The 20,610-nt window shown below is 43.2% G+C and overlaps 1 protein-coding gene across 2 annotated transcripts in view; it reads left to right on the top strand.

The window, feature by feature from the left end:
* The window catches only part of LOC133968771 (retinal-specific phospholipid-transporting ATPase ABCA4-like), a 32,572-nt gene extending 12,440 nt beyond the window's left edge, over nt 1–20,132 (top strand). Inside the window, exons 13-49 of one of the 2 annotated variants that reach the window (XM_062404959.1) lie at nt 286–462; nt 1,247–1,469; nt 1,704–1,925; nt 2,043–2,247; nt 2,335–2,427; nt 2,605–2,808; nt 3,281–3,458; nt 3,542–3,673; nt 3,864–4,003; nt 4,120–4,257; nt 4,995–5,179; nt 5,742–5,847; nt 6,165–6,370; nt 7,146–7,200; nt 7,439–7,492; nt 8,266–8,429; nt 8,512–8,636; nt 8,754–8,852; nt 9,128–9,409; nt 9,591–9,623; nt 10,200–10,305; nt 10,381–10,455; nt 10,745–10,914; nt 11,497–11,674; nt 11,757–11,872; nt 12,053–12,200; nt 12,648–12,771; nt 13,007–13,136; nt 13,249–13,369; nt 14,314–14,376; nt 14,664–14,770; nt 15,506–15,647; nt 16,311–16,445; nt 16,725–16,828; nt 17,050–17,142; nt 17,840–18,089; nt 18,567–20,132. In XM_062404959.1, coding sequence (XP_062260943.1) covers nt 286–462; nt 1,247–1,469; nt 1,704–1,925; nt 2,043–2,247; nt 2,335–2,427; nt 2,605–2,808; nt 3,281–3,458; nt 3,542–3,673; nt 3,864–4,003; nt 4,120–4,257; nt 4,995–5,179; nt 5,742–5,847; nt 6,165–6,370; nt 7,146–7,200; nt 7,439–7,492; nt 8,266–8,429; nt 8,512–8,636; nt 8,754–8,852; nt 9,128–9,409; nt 9,591–9,623; nt 10,200–10,305; nt 10,381–10,455; nt 10,745–10,914; nt 11,497–11,674; nt 11,757–11,872; nt 12,053–12,200; nt 12,648–12,771; nt 13,007–13,136; nt 13,249–13,369; nt 14,314–14,376; nt 14,664–14,770; nt 15,506–15,647; nt 16,311–16,445; nt 16,725–16,828; nt 17,050–17,142; nt 17,840–18,089; nt 18,567–18,683 — 5,200 coding nt within the window. In that variant the 3' untranslated portion in view covers nt 18,684–20,132. The remainder of the gene's footprint in view (nt 1–285; nt 463–1,246; nt 1,470–1,703; nt 1,926–2,042; nt 2,248–2,334; nt 2,428–2,604; nt 2,809–3,280; nt 3,459–3,541; nt 3,674–3,863; nt 4,004–4,119; nt 4,258–4,994; nt 5,180–5,741; nt 5,848–6,164; nt 6,371–7,145; nt 7,201–7,438; nt 7,493–8,265; nt 8,430–8,511; nt 8,637–8,753; nt 8,853–9,127; nt 9,410–9,590; nt 9,624–10,199; nt 10,306–10,380; nt 10,456–10,744; nt 10,915–11,496; nt 11,675–11,756; nt 11,873–12,052; nt 12,201–12,647; nt 12,772–13,006; nt 13,137–13,248; nt 13,370–14,313; nt 14,377–14,663; nt 14,771–15,505; nt 15,648–16,310; nt 16,446–16,724; nt 16,829–17,049; nt 17,143–17,839; nt 18,090–18,566) is intronic. The other variant, XM_062404960.1, reaches the window with a different exon arrangement.
* Nucleotides 20,133–20,610: the final 478 nt, after the last annotated feature.

Below are 20,610 nucleotides of genomic sequence, written 5' to 3'. Positions count from 1 at the left end.
AGGGCTTTGCCTCGGACTTATCTGCTTAAGTAAAAGCAGTGTACGTGTTTGTTTGTGTGGGTTTGGTTGTGTGTATTTGTGTGTCGGTTTGTGTGTGTGTGCGTGTTTTATTATTCCAATGTTTTGAACAGACAACAACAAGTCAAATAATTCACTTGTATCACAGCTTATGTGATTAATGATGTAGCGGCTGCACTTTAACATCATCATCATCATCAGAAGAATTAAACCTCACAGCCGTGAATCAATCTTTCCCTGTGACCCCCCCCCCCCCCCCGCCCTCAGGTACTGGGACCCCGGGCCCCGGGCAGACCCCATGGAGGACCAGAGGTACATCTGGGGGGGCTTTGCTTACCTGCAGGACATGGTCGAGCACGGCGTCATCAAGCTGCACACGGGCCACGACTGGCCGCTCGGGGTCTACGTCCAGCAGATGCCTTATCCCTGTTACGTGGATGATCTGTGAGTGAACCGCTCGCCCTCTTTGATTCTAGATCGAGATTTACCACAAATAATTCACTGCTAATGTTTTAAACATGGCTGAACTAAACTTTGATAAACAATCAAACATCAAATTAACAGTGTTACATAAACCATGCATAATCATACAGGTCAATCATATACTGTCTGTGAGGACAACCGAGGAAATGTTAGGTTAACACATTTAAAAATGAAAAGATTAAGATGAAAAACTAAAAAGGTGAGAAAAAGATTAGAATAATAGGATTTTGAAGTGGAAGAGATGTTTTCAATGAAATAAACAAGAAATAAAAGTACTGTTTTATATTTATATTAAAAGTAAAACAGTAAAATACTTATAATATATATTGCCAAATATAAAACTGATTTAATTAAAAGCCCGATTGAAAAGCTCAGTTGTGATATTAACAAAAGACGCGCTTATTCTGACGTTTAATTAAAAAACAGCCACCAGCAGAACCTGAGGGTTCAAGGGAAGAAAAGCAAATCTGAACAGGTAGAACCAAAACCATAAGAGCTTAATAAACCAATAAAATGATTTTAACATCAAATCAAGTGTTTTCTGTCTTTGTGATCGAAGCAGCTGTGGTATCTTGACCTCCTGCCGGTGGTTCAGGGACAATATGCGTAGATTCCAAATGGCGTCAGGATGATTCATTTCTCTTTTCTGCTTCGACGACTCAAATGAAAGTTCAACGTATGAGCTGTGTGGTGATACTGGAGACAACAGCAGCATGAAATCTGTTTTCTTCTTCTCCTCCCGCAGGTTCATGATCACGCTGAACCGCTGCTTCCCGATGTTCATGGTGCTGGCCTGGATCTACTCGGTGTCCATGACGGTGAAGAGCATCGTGCTGGAGAAGGAGCTGCGCCTCAAGGAGACCCTCAAGGCCATGGGGGTGGACAGCGGCGCCATCTGGTACACGTGGTTCATCGACAGCTTCGTGATGATGACCGCGAGCACGGCGCTGCTCACCACCATCATCATGGTGAGAGAGCAGGAGGAGAAGGGAGGGAGAGAGGGAGGGAGGGAGAGAGGGAGGGAGGGAGGCCATGTTGGAGAGGTTTTAATTGCTGGTGTGGAGGCGTCATGTCTTGCAGTGTGTAATAGCGCCCTCTTGTGGATAATAACTCTTGTTGATAATTCTTTTAAAACAGTCCTCCCCTGAGGTTTGACTAAATATCGTCTCATTGAACACTGTCTGTCTCTTTTGTCCTCTCAGGGGGGGAAGGTGCTGAACTACAGCAACCCCGTCCTCGTCTTCTTCTTCCTGCTGACGTTCACCGTCACCACCATCATGCAGTGCTTCCTGATGAGCGTGTTCTTCAACAAGGCCAACATGGCAGCGGCGTGCAGCGGCATCATCTACTTCACCCTCTACCTGCCCCACGTCCTCTGCTTCGCCTGGCAGGACCGCATCACCACAAACATGAAGCTGGCCGCTGTACGTCCGTGAATGATTCAATAACTAACCCTGAATTTAATCCAGTTTCCACTGTACCTGTAGACATTCGTCCTCATTTATACGTCAGTCCTGTTTGTGTCCTTCTTGTCACTTCAGAGCTTGTTGTCCCCGGTGGCGTTCGGCTTCGGGACCGAGTACCTGTCTCGGTACGAGGAGCAGGGCCTGGGTCTGCAGTGGGACAACATCCGGACCAGCCCGTTGGAGAAGGACAGCTACTCCTTCCTCACCTCCGTCCTCATGATGGCGCTGGATGCCGTCCTGTACGCTGTCCTGGCCTGGTACCTGGACAATGTCTTCCCAGGTCGGGCTGCGAATGGACTGTGTGATTGACCTGATTTTCAACATGTCACAGGTTCTAACAGTTTCTCTTCAACTGGCTCCTCCACAGGACAGTACGGCATCGGTCAGAAATTCTACTTCCCATTTCAGCCCTCGTACTGGCAGAGATCTGCACCTTCTCATTCAAAGATGGATGATCCAGGTCGGTATCATTTGTTGCAACAAAACTTACAGTTAAATAAACGAAAGGGGAAGAACGGTAACAAATATAAATTAGTTTTTGGAATCATGAGCCCGTCTCGACAAGATGATGTTAAGATAAACAGTTAAGAGTAGAGATGTGAACCCAAGATAAGATCTTCTCACTCGTCTCCTCCAGAACCGCAGATCCCTGAAGCAGACAACGTGGAGAACGACCTGGAGAGCAGAGGCTCGCACGACACCTTCACCTGCAACGGCTCCAGCAGGAGAACGTGCAAGCACCAAGGCAAGAGGGAGCGACTGGAGAGGGAGAAGGAGCTGCTGAGGAAACAGCAGGAAACTTCCAATCAGGACGAGGAGGGTCAGGACCCAGGGAGGGAAGGTGAGGACACAGACACACAACAACCTGAGATCAACTGAAGACTGAGACTGCACGTGGGAAACACTCTGAGGACATCTGGTGGACATTCAGGGTAACACATCGCACCTGGAAGATAGAAAGAGAAAAGATGAGACGTGAAACGAGGAGAAGAATAAAAAGTGGAACTGGCAGCAATGGCTGAAATGGACATTGAACATTTTATATTGTACAGGTTTGATAGTAAAACATAAACTAAATTGGACTTTTCAGGTTTCTGGTTTGTGAAAGTCAGACATGATGAGATATATGACAATGTGAAATGATCTCACTTTGAGGGAATAAGAGATTTTTATGTGTATTTAGAGAATTTCTTTTACACCGTAGACTTCTCATTTCACATTTTGAAATTCAGTTTCATTTTAGGACCACCTTTCCTTTGTTGTTCCATTATGTTTTAATACATTTCTCCTTCTATCTCTGTTTTCCGATGCAGACCAGTTGTTCTTTGAGCCCGACCCCGTGGGCCTGGTGCTGGGGGTGCAGATCCAGGACCTGGTGAAGGTGTTCGACGGAAGCTCTCGACCCGCGGTAAACTGTCTCAGCATCAATTTCTACGAAGGCCAGATCACGTCCTTCCTAGGTCACAACGGGGCTGGAAAAACCACGACCATGTATGTGAACCCCACAGAGTTCAGTGAATCATATGATAGGCTCATATGATATAATGTAATATAATATTCTACTGTTTTTCTAGGTCCATCCTGACTGGGCTGTTCCCTCCTACATCCGGCACAGCCTTCATTAACGGCAGAGACATTAGGACGGACATAGACGTCATCCGTTCCTCTATGGGCATGTGTCCTCAACACAACATCCTCTTCAAACAGTGAGTTATGTGGAAGATGCTCAAAGTTCTGTACAAAATAGTTTCAAACTTTTGGGACAAAACTAAAATATGCAAAACAGAAAGTACACGAATTATAACTCTCGGCCGTGATTCAGTGTAGAACAGTACAGATCCTTCACTCGTCCTCCGTGAACACAGTGTTGTTCCTGCTGCTCCGTTTCTCCTCCAGTCTCACGGTGGAGGAGCACATCCTGTTCTACTCGCTGCTGAAGGGTCGGACTCAGGCGGAGGCAGAGAAGGAGGTCGAGGACATGCTGGTGGACCTGGGGCTGCCTCACAAGAGAGACGATGAGGCTCAGAACCTTTCAGGTCAACCACTTGTTTTGCCTTTGTGTATATATGTGTGTTTGTGTGTGTGTGTGTGTGTGTTAGAGAGAGAGGAGTTACATATTCATATATGTTTTCATACATTTGTGACCCTGCAGGAGGAATGCAGAGGAAACTGTCCGTTGCAATGGCATTTGTCGGAGGGTCAAAGGTCGTCATCCTGGATGAACCCACCTCGGGAGTTGACCCATATTCCAGGAGGTCTATTTGGGATCTGCTGTTAAAATACAGAGCTGGTAACTAAACCAAGTCACAAATCCACATGTTGTTCCCCCCGTGGGTCTGAATGCTCTCTGAGTAGCTGCGGGTACAGATCTCACCCACTTCTCACTTTTAAATTTAAAACTGGAAGACGAGCGAATCCAAATCGGTCGCAGCTTCTCCCGAGGCCCTGGAATTAAGCAGTGAAATGATCAAACAGAAAAATTCAGATGCACAGTTACAACAAAAGCAAAAAGATGTAGTCATAAAATCAACCTGTTTTAGAATTTGTTGACAAAAGCACTTGAGAACTATAGTTAGCTATTTCTTTGTACAGTTAGCCTGGACTGGAACTTCCCTTTGATTCAGCAGAAGCTCTCTCAGTCTCGTGTCTGAAACGTTTATCACAGCAGCAGAGCGTATTTAGAGTTTTAGGCTCTGACCTCGTTATCCTTCAGATATACGATTACATAGAGATGATTTTTGTAATGAACACATATCTTTAACCTCACTATCGCAGCCTCCAGGTAGACGCTGGGTGGTGAAGGGGCTGAATGGACGGGGTAGAAATAATGATGCAGAGCCGCAGAGGCGTTGATAAGCAAAGTGCGTGATGGGAAATCTTTGCATAGACGACCTCATTAGGAGGATTTTATTTATTTAATTATCTATTTGATAGGGACCGAGCATGTTAATGAGCACCAATTTAAAAACCCTTCATGTAAACATGTTATATTCTATCAAATGAATCAACACTTAAACTCGGGTGCAGGCCGGACGGTGATTCTCTCGACCCACCACATGGACGAGGCCGACCTGCTGAGCGACCGCATCGGCATCCTGTCCAAGGGCCAGCTGCACTGCAGCGGCTCCCCGCTCTTCCTCAAGAACTGCTTCGGAGTCGGTTTCTATCTGACGCTGGTCCGACGCATGAAGGAAGGAACTAGGAAGAGGGAGGTGAGGTTCAACGCCGACTCAGCTGCAGTGCTGTATCTCTTCCTCGGCTGCGCTTCTCATAAAAACACACAAACACACACACAAAAGAGAAGCTTGCTTTTCTCCCATTGAGGAAAACACTGTTATCCCATTGATGTGAACACTAAATTTCAAGAAGTCCTCGAGGAAATTTCTTTAAATGAGTTACAAAAGTTCAAAAAGCTTCAAAGATGACCTGATTATATTCCAGAGGTCAGAATGTGACCTCACTGTGACCTTTTGAACATGTTGTCACAAGGATGCCTCGAGACGACACTTCATCATTTTGACTCACACATTGACTGATTTGATTTTGGTGATTCAAAGGTCAAAGGTCGGGGTCACTGTGCCATTAGAAAACCTTGAGGAATATGTTTCAAATTTGGTAAAACATTCACCCAACTAAAAATTGATCAGATTTGGTTGACCAAAGGGTCAAAGGTCACAGCTCCACATTAATAAGAAGGCGGAGGGATACAACCGCAGTGTTTTATAGTTCTGGCAGGAATGTTAAAGTTCTTCTTGTCATGTCTGTTTCTGTCAGAACGACTGCGACTGCGCCTCCGACTGCTCCTGCTCCTGCTCCCTGTGCACCGGGTACAAAGACCAGTCTCAGAACCAGTCCCAGCACCTGGACCGAGCTCTGGATGGTGAGTGTGTGTGTCTCTCACCTGCTAGAAACAAAACATCACTTTGCCACATTTATAATTTAGAGGTGATATTGACCCAGATGCCTCTTTCCTCCTAATTCTGCCGGAGGACTCTGTGCTTCAGATGCGGTGCCGTGAAGTTGGCCCACCGCAACTTACTAATTCATTTTACAGCTTGGATAATTATGTATTTTTTTGCCGTAGTAAGCAGTTTCCCGTTCCTTCCTCCGTCCTCTTGGTTTTTGCTATTTCTTGGGGAACACGTTATTATTTCAAACCTCCTCTGTATGGGATTTATTATCTTTCTCTCTCCTCAGGGGACGTCGACAACATCAGCGGGCTCATCCACCACCACGTCCCAGAAGCCAAACTGGTTGAGATGATTGGACAGGAGCTCACCTACCTGCTGCCTAATAAGGGATTCAAGCACCGCGCGTACGCCAGCCTGTTCCGGGAGCTGGAGGAGACTCTGAATGATATGGGCCTCAGCAGTTTTGGCATCTCGGACACATCGTTAGAGGAGGTGGGGACGGTGAACTACAAAGTGCAGTGGGTGTGCTTTTAGTTAAGTTCTGTGCTTCTGCCTAATTACAGGGAATTGTACTTTGTTACTCTACTGCATTTATCCAACACTGGAACACTGGCAGGTGGAAGAGACTCAAACAGGAAACCAAGGTTGAGGTAAAAAGGTCAGAAAGGCAATAAACTGGCGAAGGTCCAGAAGAGAATTTGATTGGTTCACCAGCGGCAAGTGAAACAACTGGAAATGTTTGTGATGAGACCAAATAGAACAGGAAATGCAAACATGCTAGAAGTTATTTTTTGTATTTCTTCAGTAGCTCAGTGTTTGATTTTAATGTACAAGCTCTACAAACATCTTTTAAATGTAATATTTTTTTTTAGGGGAAAGCCTGAAAGCAGTGTGGTGAAGTCACAAAGTCATACGTGCCCTTGAGCAGCAGGTTGCCGGTTCGACTTTCCTGTTACAGATCTTTTATTTCAACAATTTTGACTCATTATATTGAAATGACACAAAATAAGGGAACAACCATTTGCTGCACTTTGAAAATACATTAAACCACATGATTTGTATTGAAAACAGGTTTATATGATTCAACCACCCTGTTGGATTAGTTTTTTTTGTTAAATCTTATTCCTGGTTTTAACAGAACCCTCAAGTTTCATAAAGGAAAAAATGACAAATCTATATCATGTACCATCTTCGATTAAAACTTGGAACTTTTTGTTTAAACGGTGAAAAGTTCTGAATCTCTAAATATATATATTTCTTTCCCCAGATATTCATAAAGGTCACTGCAGATGGAGAAGCAGCGAATAACGCCACCAGTCCTGGTAAATACCACCACTGATTTATTCTTCATGGCCTTTTCCTGGAATTGAGTTTCGGACCCTCTGACCCGTCCCTCTAATGTGTTGTTGACACACTTGTTTGCTGTTATTGTTGCCTGTCCCCTAACAGGCCTGTGAGCTCTCACTTGAGCTACAGCACTCGTGGTGTCGAGCATCCTTCGTCTAGTTTGTGTTTTCACGTGTTGTGTCTCCCTTTTGTGTCGCACACTCCCACCTCTAGAGCAGTGGATGTTGAAGCGGAGACCAAACGATTGTGGTGTAGAGGGAGACGAAGGTCAGAATCCCGGGAGACACTTATCCACTCGTCTGCTGGACCTGGTCACTCACGAGCACATTCAGATGATTTTACATTAGCTACTCTTTTCTTTATGTGGAGTTATCACATAAGATCAAATTTGAACATAATAAGAGAAAAGAATGAGAAGAGGAAGATTAGTTTTTTCTATTTTGCATTTCTAGATTCAAATCTAAACTAAATCATTGGAGAATTTCTTTTTTAAACTTTTTACATCAAAACTTTTAAGATTATATTAAACTAGTTATATTAACGAATATAACTGCTATTATACAAATTGCCTAGTGTCATTGAATGGTTCATTTTTTCTTCACTCACTCAACAGTTAGACTTAAATACCTCAAATTGAAGAAACTTGATCTTCCTCTTCTCATTGCTTTCTTAACCCGGATCCTGAACCTCCTCGGTAAACAACAGACACAGTTTTCTTATGAATTTTGCGGATATGACAAAGTGAAGTTTAAATCATCTGGTGGTCGTGAGTGATCCAGGTCTGGGAGGATGAACATAATGGGCATCATTCAGGAAGCTTTCAGAAAAAAAGTTTTACTGCTTCATTGATTTTTTTCTTGCTGCTTCAAACTTAAATGTTCACTCATTTACACTTGAGACCAGAAAGCTCAGATTACTATTAACTGCTGATCCCAAAGCTGCTTCTCCAACTTTAGAACCCTCCCTCTCAGTTTGCAAACCTATTTTCCCGATACATTTGTAAGTACAGTACTTACTGTTTTCTTTCCTTTTGACCACAGAACAAAATGGCGTGAACGGCCCTACCCAGAGTGCATCAGACAGCAGCGCAGGGAAGGGCTCCCGGCAGGTGAAGGGCGCCGCTCTGACCATGAAGCAGTTCCATGCGCTGCTCGTGAAGAGGCTGCACCATGCCAGCAGGAGCCAGAAAGACTTCCTGGCACAGGTTCGTGCTGTTGAATTTAAATTTATGTAACTTTAAAAGACTTCCAGAGTCTGGTGACTGATTTACTCCTGTGGGATTTCAGATCGTCTTTCCTGCCAGCTTCGTCCTGATCGCTCTGATCTTCACCACCGTGGTCCCTCCGTTTGGAGAGTATCCCAGTCTGACCCTTAATCCCTGGATGTACGGGGAACAGGTCATCTTCTTCAGGTCAGACCCGTGGGACCAAAACCCTGTGAACTTTACTTCTATAAGGCTGGAAATACATTCATGCACAGGACGCCGTCTTTGCATGTGACGTCACATCTGTGTGTCTTCTGTCTTTAGCAATGAGCAGCCGTTGGACCCCTTAATGAAACACTTCACCGAGCGTCTGTCACACCGGCCGGGCCTGGGGACACGCTGCATGGAAGGAGAACCACTGGGGTGAGTGTCAGGACTGTTCACAGATGGAATGAGACAGAACAATGTAGAAAGAATGAGATTATTTCAGGGAGTGCATATCATTTCCTACCTCCTCCATGTTAGCAGATGGGACGTGGACCAAACTAAAACGTCAAAGCACATATCAAATGTTCAAGTGTGCGTTTTTCCAGAATGTTTGTCTTTATTTATTATCTGATGCTATAAAAACATGGTGAAACAGAACTGCTTCTAAAGCTCAGTGATTTTACCATTTCTCTTAACTCCTCTCTACCCAGAATGCCTTGTAGCAACATCACCTCAGCGTGGGCGTTCCCAGGCGTCTCCCCCGATGTCAGCAATATCTTAGAGAGCCCTGAGTGGAACCAGCGGAACCCGTCTCCGTCCTGCTTGTGCAGCTCCAGTAAGAAGCTGACCATGATGCCCATCTGTCCCGATGGCGCCGGAGGCCCCCCCCCTCTCCAGCGAACCGACGCCACGGGGGACACGATTCTGGATCTGACCAAAAGGAACATCTCCGACTACCTGGTTAAAACCTACCCCAGTCTAATAAGAACCAGGCAGGTCTTTTTATCAAATGGTAAAACATGGAAATATTACACAAAAGTGTTGAAACACACCCCAGAGCCAGTTTATAAATATATTCAATGCACTGTTGGCTGTGTAAATCTGTGTTTTTACCACTTAATCAACCTGTTTCAATAAATTCTGTTTAATCTAACTCTGATTTCCATTTCACAGTTTGAAGAGCAAATACTGGGTGAATGAACAAAGGTAATGAACCTTAACGTTGTTATTCAGGGTTTCTCCAGAGTCAAAAGTTAAAATAAGTCTTAAATATGTAAAAAAAACTAGGCACGAGGTTTTAAGGTAGGTTTAGTTTGGTCTTAATTATGGTGATGTTCATTAAACGCTAATTAAAACAAGCTTTGAAATTAGATTCATAAAGAGAAATGTTTTTTCGGTCTGCATAGCTCAAATATACATTTATTAGCACATTAGTAAAAGACCTTTATGGAATCTTCAGTCAGAATTGATCAAAGTACACTCAGCTTGTCTGTGGGAAAATTATAGAAACTGATTTCTAGTTTGAAGGTTTTACTCGGTTTCGTTACATTATCTTGAATTACTGGGATGTTTACGTAACTGTGGGACTTTGTTATTCCTTCGTATCTGTCGTACTAAGCAAAGATCTGAAATCTACTTAATGATCCTTTTTAAAAAGTCTGAATTTTAACCCGGAGACCCTGATTGCTGAACGTCTCTTTCCTCTTGTGCATTATTCACAACATCTTTTAAAGTGCCGTTCATTTGGAGTAATGAGTGTTAATCTTCTGCGTCTGTCCCCAGGTACGGGGGTCTGTCAGTAGGAGGACAACTCCCCATCCTGGACGTGGACCCCAAAGACATCCAGACTGTTTTCCATCAGATCGGACAGATTCTCAACATCACAGGGGTATTTACTGGCCTGGTTAATTTACTTCACAAAAGATGAATGTTAGTTTAAATCTGTTAATTATTGTTTTTACAGGGTCACTATTCCGGACTTGCCCTGCGGGAGATCGGTCCTTTCCTACGATACATGGAAAGTGAATTTAATGTGAAGGTAAGAGTTTCCTCTGCTCTGAACCAGTGAGTGCTGGGAATTACTGGATCTGCACTTTCCTTAAATTAGAAACTTTTCAATTTATTAAAGTCTGTCACATCACACAGACACTGGCTGAAGCTGAAAGTGCTTGTTTGAATGGCTCGCCCCCACACTTAGAGTAATGGAGGGTTTTATGTGATGTCATGTAACTGTCAGCCGGCAGCTCCGTGTGTTGTAGAGCAGCTCTGTAATCATCGCGTCAGAGGCGTGTGAGATGTGCTCAATTAACTCCGCTCTCTGCTGTCAGGTCTGGTACAATAACAAAGGCTGGCACGCCATGGTGACTTTCATGAACGTGGCCAATAACGCCATCCTGCGGGCCTTCCTCCCGCCAACGGCCGACCCGGTGAGGTTTGGGATCACCGCCATCAACCATCCGCTCAACCTCACGAAGGAGCAGCTCTCTGAAGTCACCGTGTGAGTGTTTGTGGTCGTTCCTTTGATTCTGTTTGTACAGTAAACAACACAGTACAGACGTGGACCAGGATGTACTGTACAGAACATTTTACAAAGGTATGTGCAGGAGAGGTAAAAGCTTTTAGAACGACCTCTTCTAACAGTTCAGGGAAAGAAAAACATTATATATTGAATAAAAATAAGATGAGATAATATGTCCAGATAAGAAGTAAACAGATAAGAAAAAGAAAGTTATTTGTAGTTTAATTTGATTTGTATGGTGCCAAATCACAAGCTACATTATCTGAATTATCTCAGAGAGAAACTCAATATTTCCCAAAGTGAGTAATTAACAACTAAATAGATTTTTATTTATTTTTTTATAATTGCAATCAAACAAGTTTCAAATATATCAAAATCACATATAACTTTAAATTTGACTGATAATCCCCGAAGTCAGTAAATCTTCCAGACAATCAGATTTGTTTTTGTCCTTGTTTCCTTATCACCATGAGTTTTCATATCAACCTTTAAAGAAATAAATACTTTTACACATTGGATATGAGAGTAAACAGTACTGACCTCATCGACCCCCTCCCTCAGGTTGACCACCTCAGTGGACGCCGTGGTGGCGATCTGTGTTATCTTCGCCATGTCCTTCATCCCCGCCAGCTTCGTCCTCTACCTCATCCAGGAGCGCGTCACCAAGGCCAAGCACCTGCAGTTTGTCAGCGGCGTGAGTCCGTTGGTTTACTGGGTGGCCAACTTCTTCTGGGACATGGTGAGTCAGGAGATTGATGTCATGTCACTTTAGATTTTGGCAGATTTACTATTTGAAGTGACTTGTGTTTTTCCTCTTCTAGATGAATTACTCTCTCAGCACTGCGTTGGTGATCGGCATTTTCATGGCTTTTGACAAAAAGTGTTACACGTCACCGACCAACCTGCCGGCACTGATCGCTCTGCTCCTCCTCTATGGGTAACACTTCAAGTTTCATTCATAATGAATAATCACAAATGAATAGGGAAAAGAAAATTGTGAGATTGAAGGAAACAAGAGAAACTGGATAATTTCACCAGCTTCAAAAACAAAATGTATAAACATGGCTTTAAGAAGGTGATTTAAAACTCCCATAACTGTGATGTATTTCTCTGGCAGGTGGTCGGTGACGCCCATGATGTATCCTCTGTCCTACATATTCAACATCCCGAGCACCGCCTACGTCTCCCTGTCCTGCATCAACCTGTTCATAGGCATCAACAGCAGCGCCATCACCTTCATCCTGGAGCTGTTCGTTAACAATCGGGTAAGAACTCAGATAAGACGAGCTTCCGATTCACAGGTTTTACTCAACGTCTCTTCCTCGGCAAGATTTCCAAACTTTACATCAGCTCCTTAAAATAGAATAAAAAAACATTAAACCCCAGTTTCACTTATCTCACGTCACTGACACCTGACAGACTGGAGCTTGGGCTGTATCAGCTGAGATGTAGATATCCTACAATTCAGAAAGTGTTTTATGACAAGCTACTTTTGGAAATGGATAAAAAGTTTAATTTAGCTCAAGACATTTCTCCCTCACCCCGAATTGACCAATTTCAGTCTGATATTTATGTGTTGAATCAACTCTGCTCTTCAGACAAAAAGTGACTTTAACATGTGTGTGTGTGTGGGTGTGTGTGTGTGTGTGTGTGTGTGTGTGTGTGTGTGTGTGTGTGTGTGTGTGTGTGTGTGTGTGTGTGTGTGTGTCCAGTCTTTGCTGTTGGTTAACGAGTGGCTGAAGAGAGTCCTGCTGGTGTTCCCTCACTTCTGCCTGGGCCGAGGACTGATCGACATGGCCATGAACCAGGCCGTCACCGATGTCTATGCCAGGTTTGGTGAGTCCTCCGCACTGACCACAGTCTCACAAAACCAGCATCATCCAGTGGAAACAGGGTTCACCCAGTCAGTCGCTGTGTCCAGCTCCAGCTTGTCAGATTTCGAGACGTCACCGTCTGGAAGAATTCAGTTTGACCAGCCGCTGAAGCTTCTATAACTAAATCATGCGGGGCTTTTTATTTACTCGCTGAACAAAAGGTTTATTTCCAGTACCGACCTCCTGTCTGTTCCCAGGCGAGGAGCACACACTAAACCCGTTCCGCTGGGACTTTGTGGGGAAGAACATCACCTGCATGGCCGTGGAGGGTTTTATCTACTTCGCTCTCAACCTTCTTATCCAGTACCGGTTCTTCTTGGACCGCTGGTAAGGGACGACTTTAACCGCAGATCAAATCTCCTTCACGCCTTTCTATAATAATGCAACCAGGAGGAATGAATTCAAACACACTAATAAGTGCAGCTTGTGTGTCCCTCAGGTTCTCAGACAACAAACAGGCTGCTGTGCGAGATGAAGACGAGGACGTGGCAGCGGAGAGGCAGAGGGTTTATGAAGGAGGGAGTAGGACAGACATCCTGCACATCAGAGACCTCTCGAAGGTAAACGTCCCTCACACCAGCATGCCTGTTACCACGAATTCATATAAAACAGATTCTATAATCATACTTTACACTGGGAATAGATGTAAAGCAGCAAATTACACAAACTATATTCAGTCTTTTAAATATGACAGATTTTTTCCATCAAGATCCATGAATTATTGGTGGAAATGTCCAATTCCTGGATCCGTCCAATTGTCCAAATCCATGACAAATGTAATTTATTCTGTCTTGGCCCGTCCTTCCTCCAAGTTTTGTGGAAATATGTTCAGTAGGTTTTTGCATAATCCTGCTGTCAAAGAAACCCAAAACCCAAACCAGTGGACAGGAGGTAATAAGCTCTGGTTCCCTCTTTTGGTTCCTTCTGAAATCCAATTTAATTTTCTTATTAAAGTTTTAGTTCAGCTGTATTTTAATTAATCCTTTTCATCCTCGTGGAAATGTCAGAGTGCCAAGCAGCAAATTCTTTTTTAGAATATTCATGTGCACATCCACAAAAACCTGCACTGGGATGATTCTGGACACAGAAAATATATTGAATTTCAGCCACACATGAGAATAACAGCTCATTTGAATTTAAAATGATTTCATTTGCCATGTTTTGCACCAAATTCAGTCATTCAGCCAAATATAAAATAGATGCAGATAAAACAAAGGAGAAATAATAATCCAGCAGGTCCTAAACAAACCTGAGATCACATAATAATATTTGAATGTAAATATCAAAAAGTGTTGAATAGAGGTGAATTAAAACTGATTTTTAAGTTTATATACTGTAGCTTTAAGAGTTAATAAAGATAAAGATTAAGAGAATAAAGATAATATATGTAAAATATATATTCTAAAGATGATGATAGAAGTGCTGTTGATCATTTAAACACCTGTAACTTTTTAAAGCGTGCACAGACTTAGTGGTTTATTGTCTCCGTGCTCTCTCTGCACAGACGTATGTGGGCAGGAAGAGGGCAGCTGTGGACCGGATTTGTGTGGGAGTCCCTGCAGGAGAGGTAAAGTCACTGAGTTCACTGAAGGAGAAACTAATCCCCCCCCTTTTTCTTCCAATCTCAATATTTCAGATTCTAGTCTCATGTGTTTGCACAAGTAAAAAAAACCTTCACACTGACTGGTCTCTGATCCCGACAGTTAGAGACGCAGAGGTTGACATTTACAGTCAGCAGGCGGCGGAGAGAAGCTTCTTTACCTCTGCTCTTATTTATTTATTTAACTGTGCGTGTGTGTGTCTGGGCTGAACGTGTGTTCTCCAGAGCCCTGATTGCTTTTTTTGTCCCGTTAGTGCTTCGGCCTCCTGGGAGTTAATGGAGCTGGGAAGACGACGACCTTCAAAATGCTGACGGGCGACACTGATGTCAGCTCCGGGGAGGCGGCGGTGGTCGGTTACAGGTACACAGAGATCAGTCCCTGTTCTCCCTGGACACAACAACGCAGAGCACATTTAATTCTCCCAAAATAAATAAATAAATGAACATGATGTTGCTTTGGGTTTATCGCTCTCACAGTTCCAGCTGGATGAATGTGTGTAAAAACAAAACAAACAGGAAGGTCATTTGGACGTAATCCATCCTGTAACTAAAACCAATATGTTTCTCTGAATGGTTAAAATAAAAAGGTAGAAGCATGATCATTAAATTAATGGGATTAAATAAAACGTCACCATTTTTATTATGTTGACCATATAAGAAGACGCTGTTCTGAAAAATGATTCAGTGGTGTGATAATAGCTTTTGCTTTGGTGCCAGTGTTTTGTTAGTACAACTGCAACCAAACCATTAAACAGTTTAACCCTTTTGAATTCTTGTTTGAACACTTGTACCGAAATGTAAACGTCACAGAATTGGCAATCCATTAGTGTGTTAGAGAAGAAACTTCATTTTCACTCAGGTTATATAAACCCTAGTGGTTTTAGAAATGTTCTTTTTTTCTCAGAGATTCTCACATTAATCACGAGGTGTGAGTGGAGCATCACTCTGGAATTCTTTTCACCGATCCGAATCATGCAGTTGATTTGTATCTCACCTCCCGTGAATCAGCGACACACAATTCCCTCGGTGCACTTACTTTCCTCGGGAGGAGTTCGACTCCCTGGCGTAACTGGTACTGTGTGTCTTGTTCCTGCAGCATCCTGTCAGAGATACTGGACGTGCACCAGAACATGGGCTACTGTCCCCAGTTCGATGCCATCGACGAGCTGCTCACCGGCCGGGAGCATCTGTACCTGTACGCTCGGCTCAGAGGGGTTCCCGAGGCAGAGATCCCCCGAGTGAGTCACACTCCTGCAGCTTCACGCATTAAAGGACACACATTATATTCATATTAAGGTTTATTATTTTTTAATTTGGGTTATAACTTGGAAAGACATCACTTTCCTGATAAAACCCAGTCTACTCCGATTGGCCAGTTGGCCCCACTCTGTTGTGATTGGTCAACCGCTTTTTTACAACTGCTTCTATGAGTTGAAGTTTTCATGTGACACAGCTCTATATTTAATTATTTAATTTGACCGTGGTCGTCTGGCCTCCTCGTCACGTTGCATCCTGATGATTGTTATTTCTCTCATATTTTTCTTTGCTGTAAAAGCACTTTGTCAACTTGGTTTGATAAAAAGTGAGATATAAAGTATAAGTTTATTATTATTATTATGTTTGTTTGAGGTTGTGCCAGACTAGTGAAATGTCTCCGTTAAATTGTCTTAGGTCATTTGAGCCTGTTTACAAATCACACTATAATAAGCCCAGGCAGTGGACACGGAGCTAATCTGTATTCCCAATTTCCTATGTCCTTCTGTTCAGTGTTTTACTAATGTTTGATTTGTCCTTTTCAATATTGCAGTAGTGTTGTTGTTGTGTCCTCATCCTAAAGTACATGAAGTATTGTAACATGGGTAGAAGAACCTTCCATTACACCCGTCCTGTCCCCCCTGCAGGTGGCGGAGTGGGGGGTCCAGAAGCTCGGTCTGACGGAGTACGCGGGCGCCTGTGCCGGGACCTACAGCGGAGGCAACAAGCGGAAACTCTCCACGGCCATAGCGATGATCGGCTGCCCGGCACTGGTGCTGCTGGTGAGTGGAACTGGTGAAGCCACTATCTGGGTTTTTGGGAGATGTATTGTCCACGGATCCAGATGGGAGGCCGTATGGGTTGAGTCGAGTCCGGCCTCCAATGTTTGTATCCATTGGCAGGCTGCGGCTCAGTTTAATTCAAACTGGCATAAATCGAATATTTCCTCCATATGCTGACGCAGATGAGGATTTGGTCCCAGTTCGTGTGTAATTACTGCACCGAGATTCAGGTTTTTCTGTTTTGTCTGTGTCCCTGTGTGTGTGTGTGTGTGTGTTCAGGACGAGCCCACGACGGGGATGGACCCGCACTCCCGCCGCTTCCTGTGGAACGCCATCATGAGCGTCATCCAGGACGGCCGCGCCGTGGTGCTGACATCACACAGGTTCGATTTCCAACCTGCTAACATCTGCCCGCAGCAGCTGACCCAACACAGTTAACCGTCCTGCCAAGTGTTGTTGATGAAGTCATGAATAAACTGGTGTTTGCTCGATTTCCCCTTAGAGATGTCGGGGGGGGGGGGGGGGGGGGGTATTTATTTTGTTTATGGCAGACAGATGTGAAATAGCAGCACTAACAGCAGGATTGTTGTTGTTTTCCCACCAGTATGGAGGAGTGTGAGGCGCTGTGCACGCGACTGGCCATCATGGTCAATGGGACCTTCAAGTGTTTGGGAACCATTCAGCACCTCAAATACAAGTAAGAGGCTTTTGAGTGTTTGCTTAAATGACACTTTGGAATCAGCATTCATATTTGTTGATATGTGAAAACAGTGATTATTTTCCACAATAAACAAGTATGGACATAAGTAGAAAGCATAAACGGTCGAACTGTCCCTTTAAATTCTACACGTTCTCTCTATCTGGTTGTATTTGTGTATTTCTAAATACTTAGATAAAGGTTTAATGATTAAACAAAAAGTATCAACCCTCAATTACACTTTACTTACTTTGCCATAAGGGTTTGATAACAACAGCTGATAAATCATTGAGATTTAGAAATATATATAAAAATTGTATATCAGCAAATAAATGTGTATATGTAATATTGTACCTAATATCGGAATTGACCTTGCTTTGTATAAAAGCATCAGCTAAATGATATGTGATCTAAAGTAATTATACATTTGTTATCTTGGTCCTGAAAGAGACTAAAACATTTTATACTAAACTTTATTTATTCAGCACCTTATTTGGAAAGTTAGAAATTACAAATTTAAGGCAAACAGTAAAAAGCATTTTGAAGATCACACAGCAGTGTGTAATGTGCAGTAATGAAGTAACTGCCATAACGGGTGTCTCTTCCTGTCTATTAAAAGCTGTAGGTTTAAATATTAGGTTTAAATATAAAATCTGTCCTTAAGCAAGTTTAACCTTTATTTGCCGTTGTCCTCCAGGTTCGGTGACGGCTACATCCTGACCATGAAGATCAGGGCAGCTAAAGCCGGCGTGCCCCCCGAGCTGGAGCCGGTGGAGGGCTTCATGGAGAGCTGCTTCCCCGGCTGCGTCCAGCGGGAGAAGCACTACAACACGCTGCAGTACGAGATCGCCTCCTCCTCCCTCGCCAGGATCTTTCAGGTGGTGGTGGCCAACAAGGAGCGGCTGAGCATCGAGGACTACTCCGTGTCTCAGACCACGCTGGACCAGGTACATCCCCAGAAATCGACCATTCGCCTCCTACATATTATTAAACTTCTACTTTCATATAAGGTTATGAAAATGTTTGTACTTCTCTTTAGACAAAACTGTTAATTTCCTCTTTAACAGTGCTGGAAAAACTAAAGTACAATCAGCCCTTAGCAGATAGAGTACTTGTTCTGCCACAGGGCATTTCTGTTATTCTAGTTTTGAAGTAGTATTACTGCTAAACTGATATCGACCAAACTTAGTGGACGAATGGAGCCGGGGACAAACCCATTTCATTTTTTGGTGCTGCTGAGGATTACGTTTTTTTTCTCCACTTTCTTCAACAATCTCCGATGACAAACTCATCATTTAGGTTTTTCCACCACTTTTCCTACTTTTCTTTTATATTTTTACTTTGAGATCCAGACAATCGTGCGTGTGTGGAGGAGGTTCTCACTCTGCTCAGGGGCCTTCCTCATTCTTCCTTCTGTTCTCCAGGTGTTTGTGAACTTTGCCAAGCAGCAGACGGGAGAGGACGAGGACGTCACGTTACACCGACGGATGGCGGGAGCGAGAAAAGACGTGAAGATCGCGCCGGTGAAGAGGAAAACATGAAAGTCACCTGTGAATGTGCCGAGACACAGACAGGGCGGTAAACTAACGGCTTCCTGTCAGAGTCACTGGTGGAGCACGTCTGACACGAAGGAGAAAAGAGAATTCCTCATCTGAAATATGGGAAAAAAAGAGATATTACTACGTACATTGACTGACCTGTATGCATATGTAAATATTGTATTTGTTATGAATACTTCAGCACCTTAGCAGTACATCTACAGTTACACACAAACACACACCTCAATTATATTCACGTGTCATTTTCTGTTGTCCGAGTGCAAAAAACCTGTTTACTCTCTTTTCAGTCATGTACTGTTGTAAATGTTCAGTATTTCTTTCTGTACTTTACCATTTCATGTTGTTCCTCAGAGTCAGTACAAAAAGCATGGTCTTCTTAAAGGATTACATTGGCAATGAAACAGGTTTTTAGATTAGATTTGAATATAGCTGTAAATAAGAGGAATTCTATTTTGTATCTGGCCAAATAAACTTTCAACATGCTTTCTACTTCCCTCTCCGCTCGGTGCTCGGCTGATTTCTGAGGCATCAGACCCAAATGATGCTGTTTTCATAAGGTTTATGTGAAGTTCAGTTTTTCTAATTAAATATTTCAGACCCGTCTTGCTTCTCTTCCCTAAAGAGCAAAGCCACTGGATGCTGCAGTGGGTTTATTTAGAGTCCAAAAGCTTTTCACTCCGCTGACCTTCAGTAATTCCTCGGACCTCGGTGGGAAGATGCTCAGAAAGCATCTCCGGGTCAGTGGCGTGCCGAGGCAACGCTGCGCCCGAGAAGTTTGTCACAACCTGGAATTCATCCGGCACGTCGTCCAATTACTGGTGTCTGCAGCTGGTCTGAGTTTCACTGGCTCAGCTCAAAGAAAGAAGAGGGATGATGGCACCGCGGAGTTCAGGGCTGCCAATGAATCGTCTGCTGGGGACGTCATGCTCCTCTCCGGCCCCTAGGGGGCGTCTGGAAGGAGCCGACGAGTCACACGACCCATCAACAGCACTGTGCTGGAATGTAACTAAGTACATTTACTCGATGCTGTACTTGTACCTGGCAATTGTAATTTAGTATTTCAATTTAATGCGTCTTTGTACTTCTACTTTTTTACTCATCTACAGATTTGATAACACAGATACATTACAGATGACGATTTCACATTCAAAGCATCTGAAGGCCTCAAATGAATCAGTGAGTTGGTTATTCTAAGAATTCATGCTTTTACACCTGGCTTCATTTTATTGAATAGTGGGAACAGAGAGATGCGTCCATCTTTATTTACAGTTTATGTTTCAGACAATTTGTAGATTTTTGGACTTTGAGTCGAACGCAAACGCATTTTAGAGCTTCACTTTAAACCTGTGGGTAATTGTGATGGACATTTGTCACTTTTATATAAACTTGATCGAAGCTATTTACCAAAAAATAAACATGTTTTCAAAACTCTTCCTTTCTTCTTTAATTTTTAAAGCAGAGACTACAGAGAATGTAAAGTGATGCTGTTACTTGTACAGCATCAAAGCAGCATTTTAATTCAATGGGGTGAAACTACCAAAGGGAATACTTGGTATTCAACTATCAACTATCAAAGTTTTTACTTGGAAATACACTAGGAATTAAGAAACACAATATTTGCCTCTGGATTGAAAATATAAAGTCTTATACAAACTGAAAACCTTCTTATAAAGATCTTCTTATAAAATAGAGGTAAAGACTGTGCAATGCATATATGCAATATATGAGTAAATAATGTAAAACTTTTGTATGTAGAATAAAATATAATATTTGGCCGACTCATTGTTGCCTTGACAGTTATTAAATGATGGAGATAAGAAGTGTTATTGACATGTTGGAGGTCAGGTGATGGAGTCACTTCACACCTCAGTGCACTTTGTCTCATTAAACACTTTTCTGTGGCAACACG

The sequence above is a fragment of the Platichthys flesus genome, chromosome 14 (genome assembly GCF_949316205.1).
Source record: "Platichthys flesus chromosome 14, fPlaFle2.1, whole genome shotgun sequence".
NCBI lineage: Eukaryota > Metazoa > Chordata > Actinopteri > Pleuronectiformes > Pleuronectidae > Platichthys > Platichthys flesus.
This window is presented reverse-complemented; position numbering and strand designations above follow the sequence as displayed.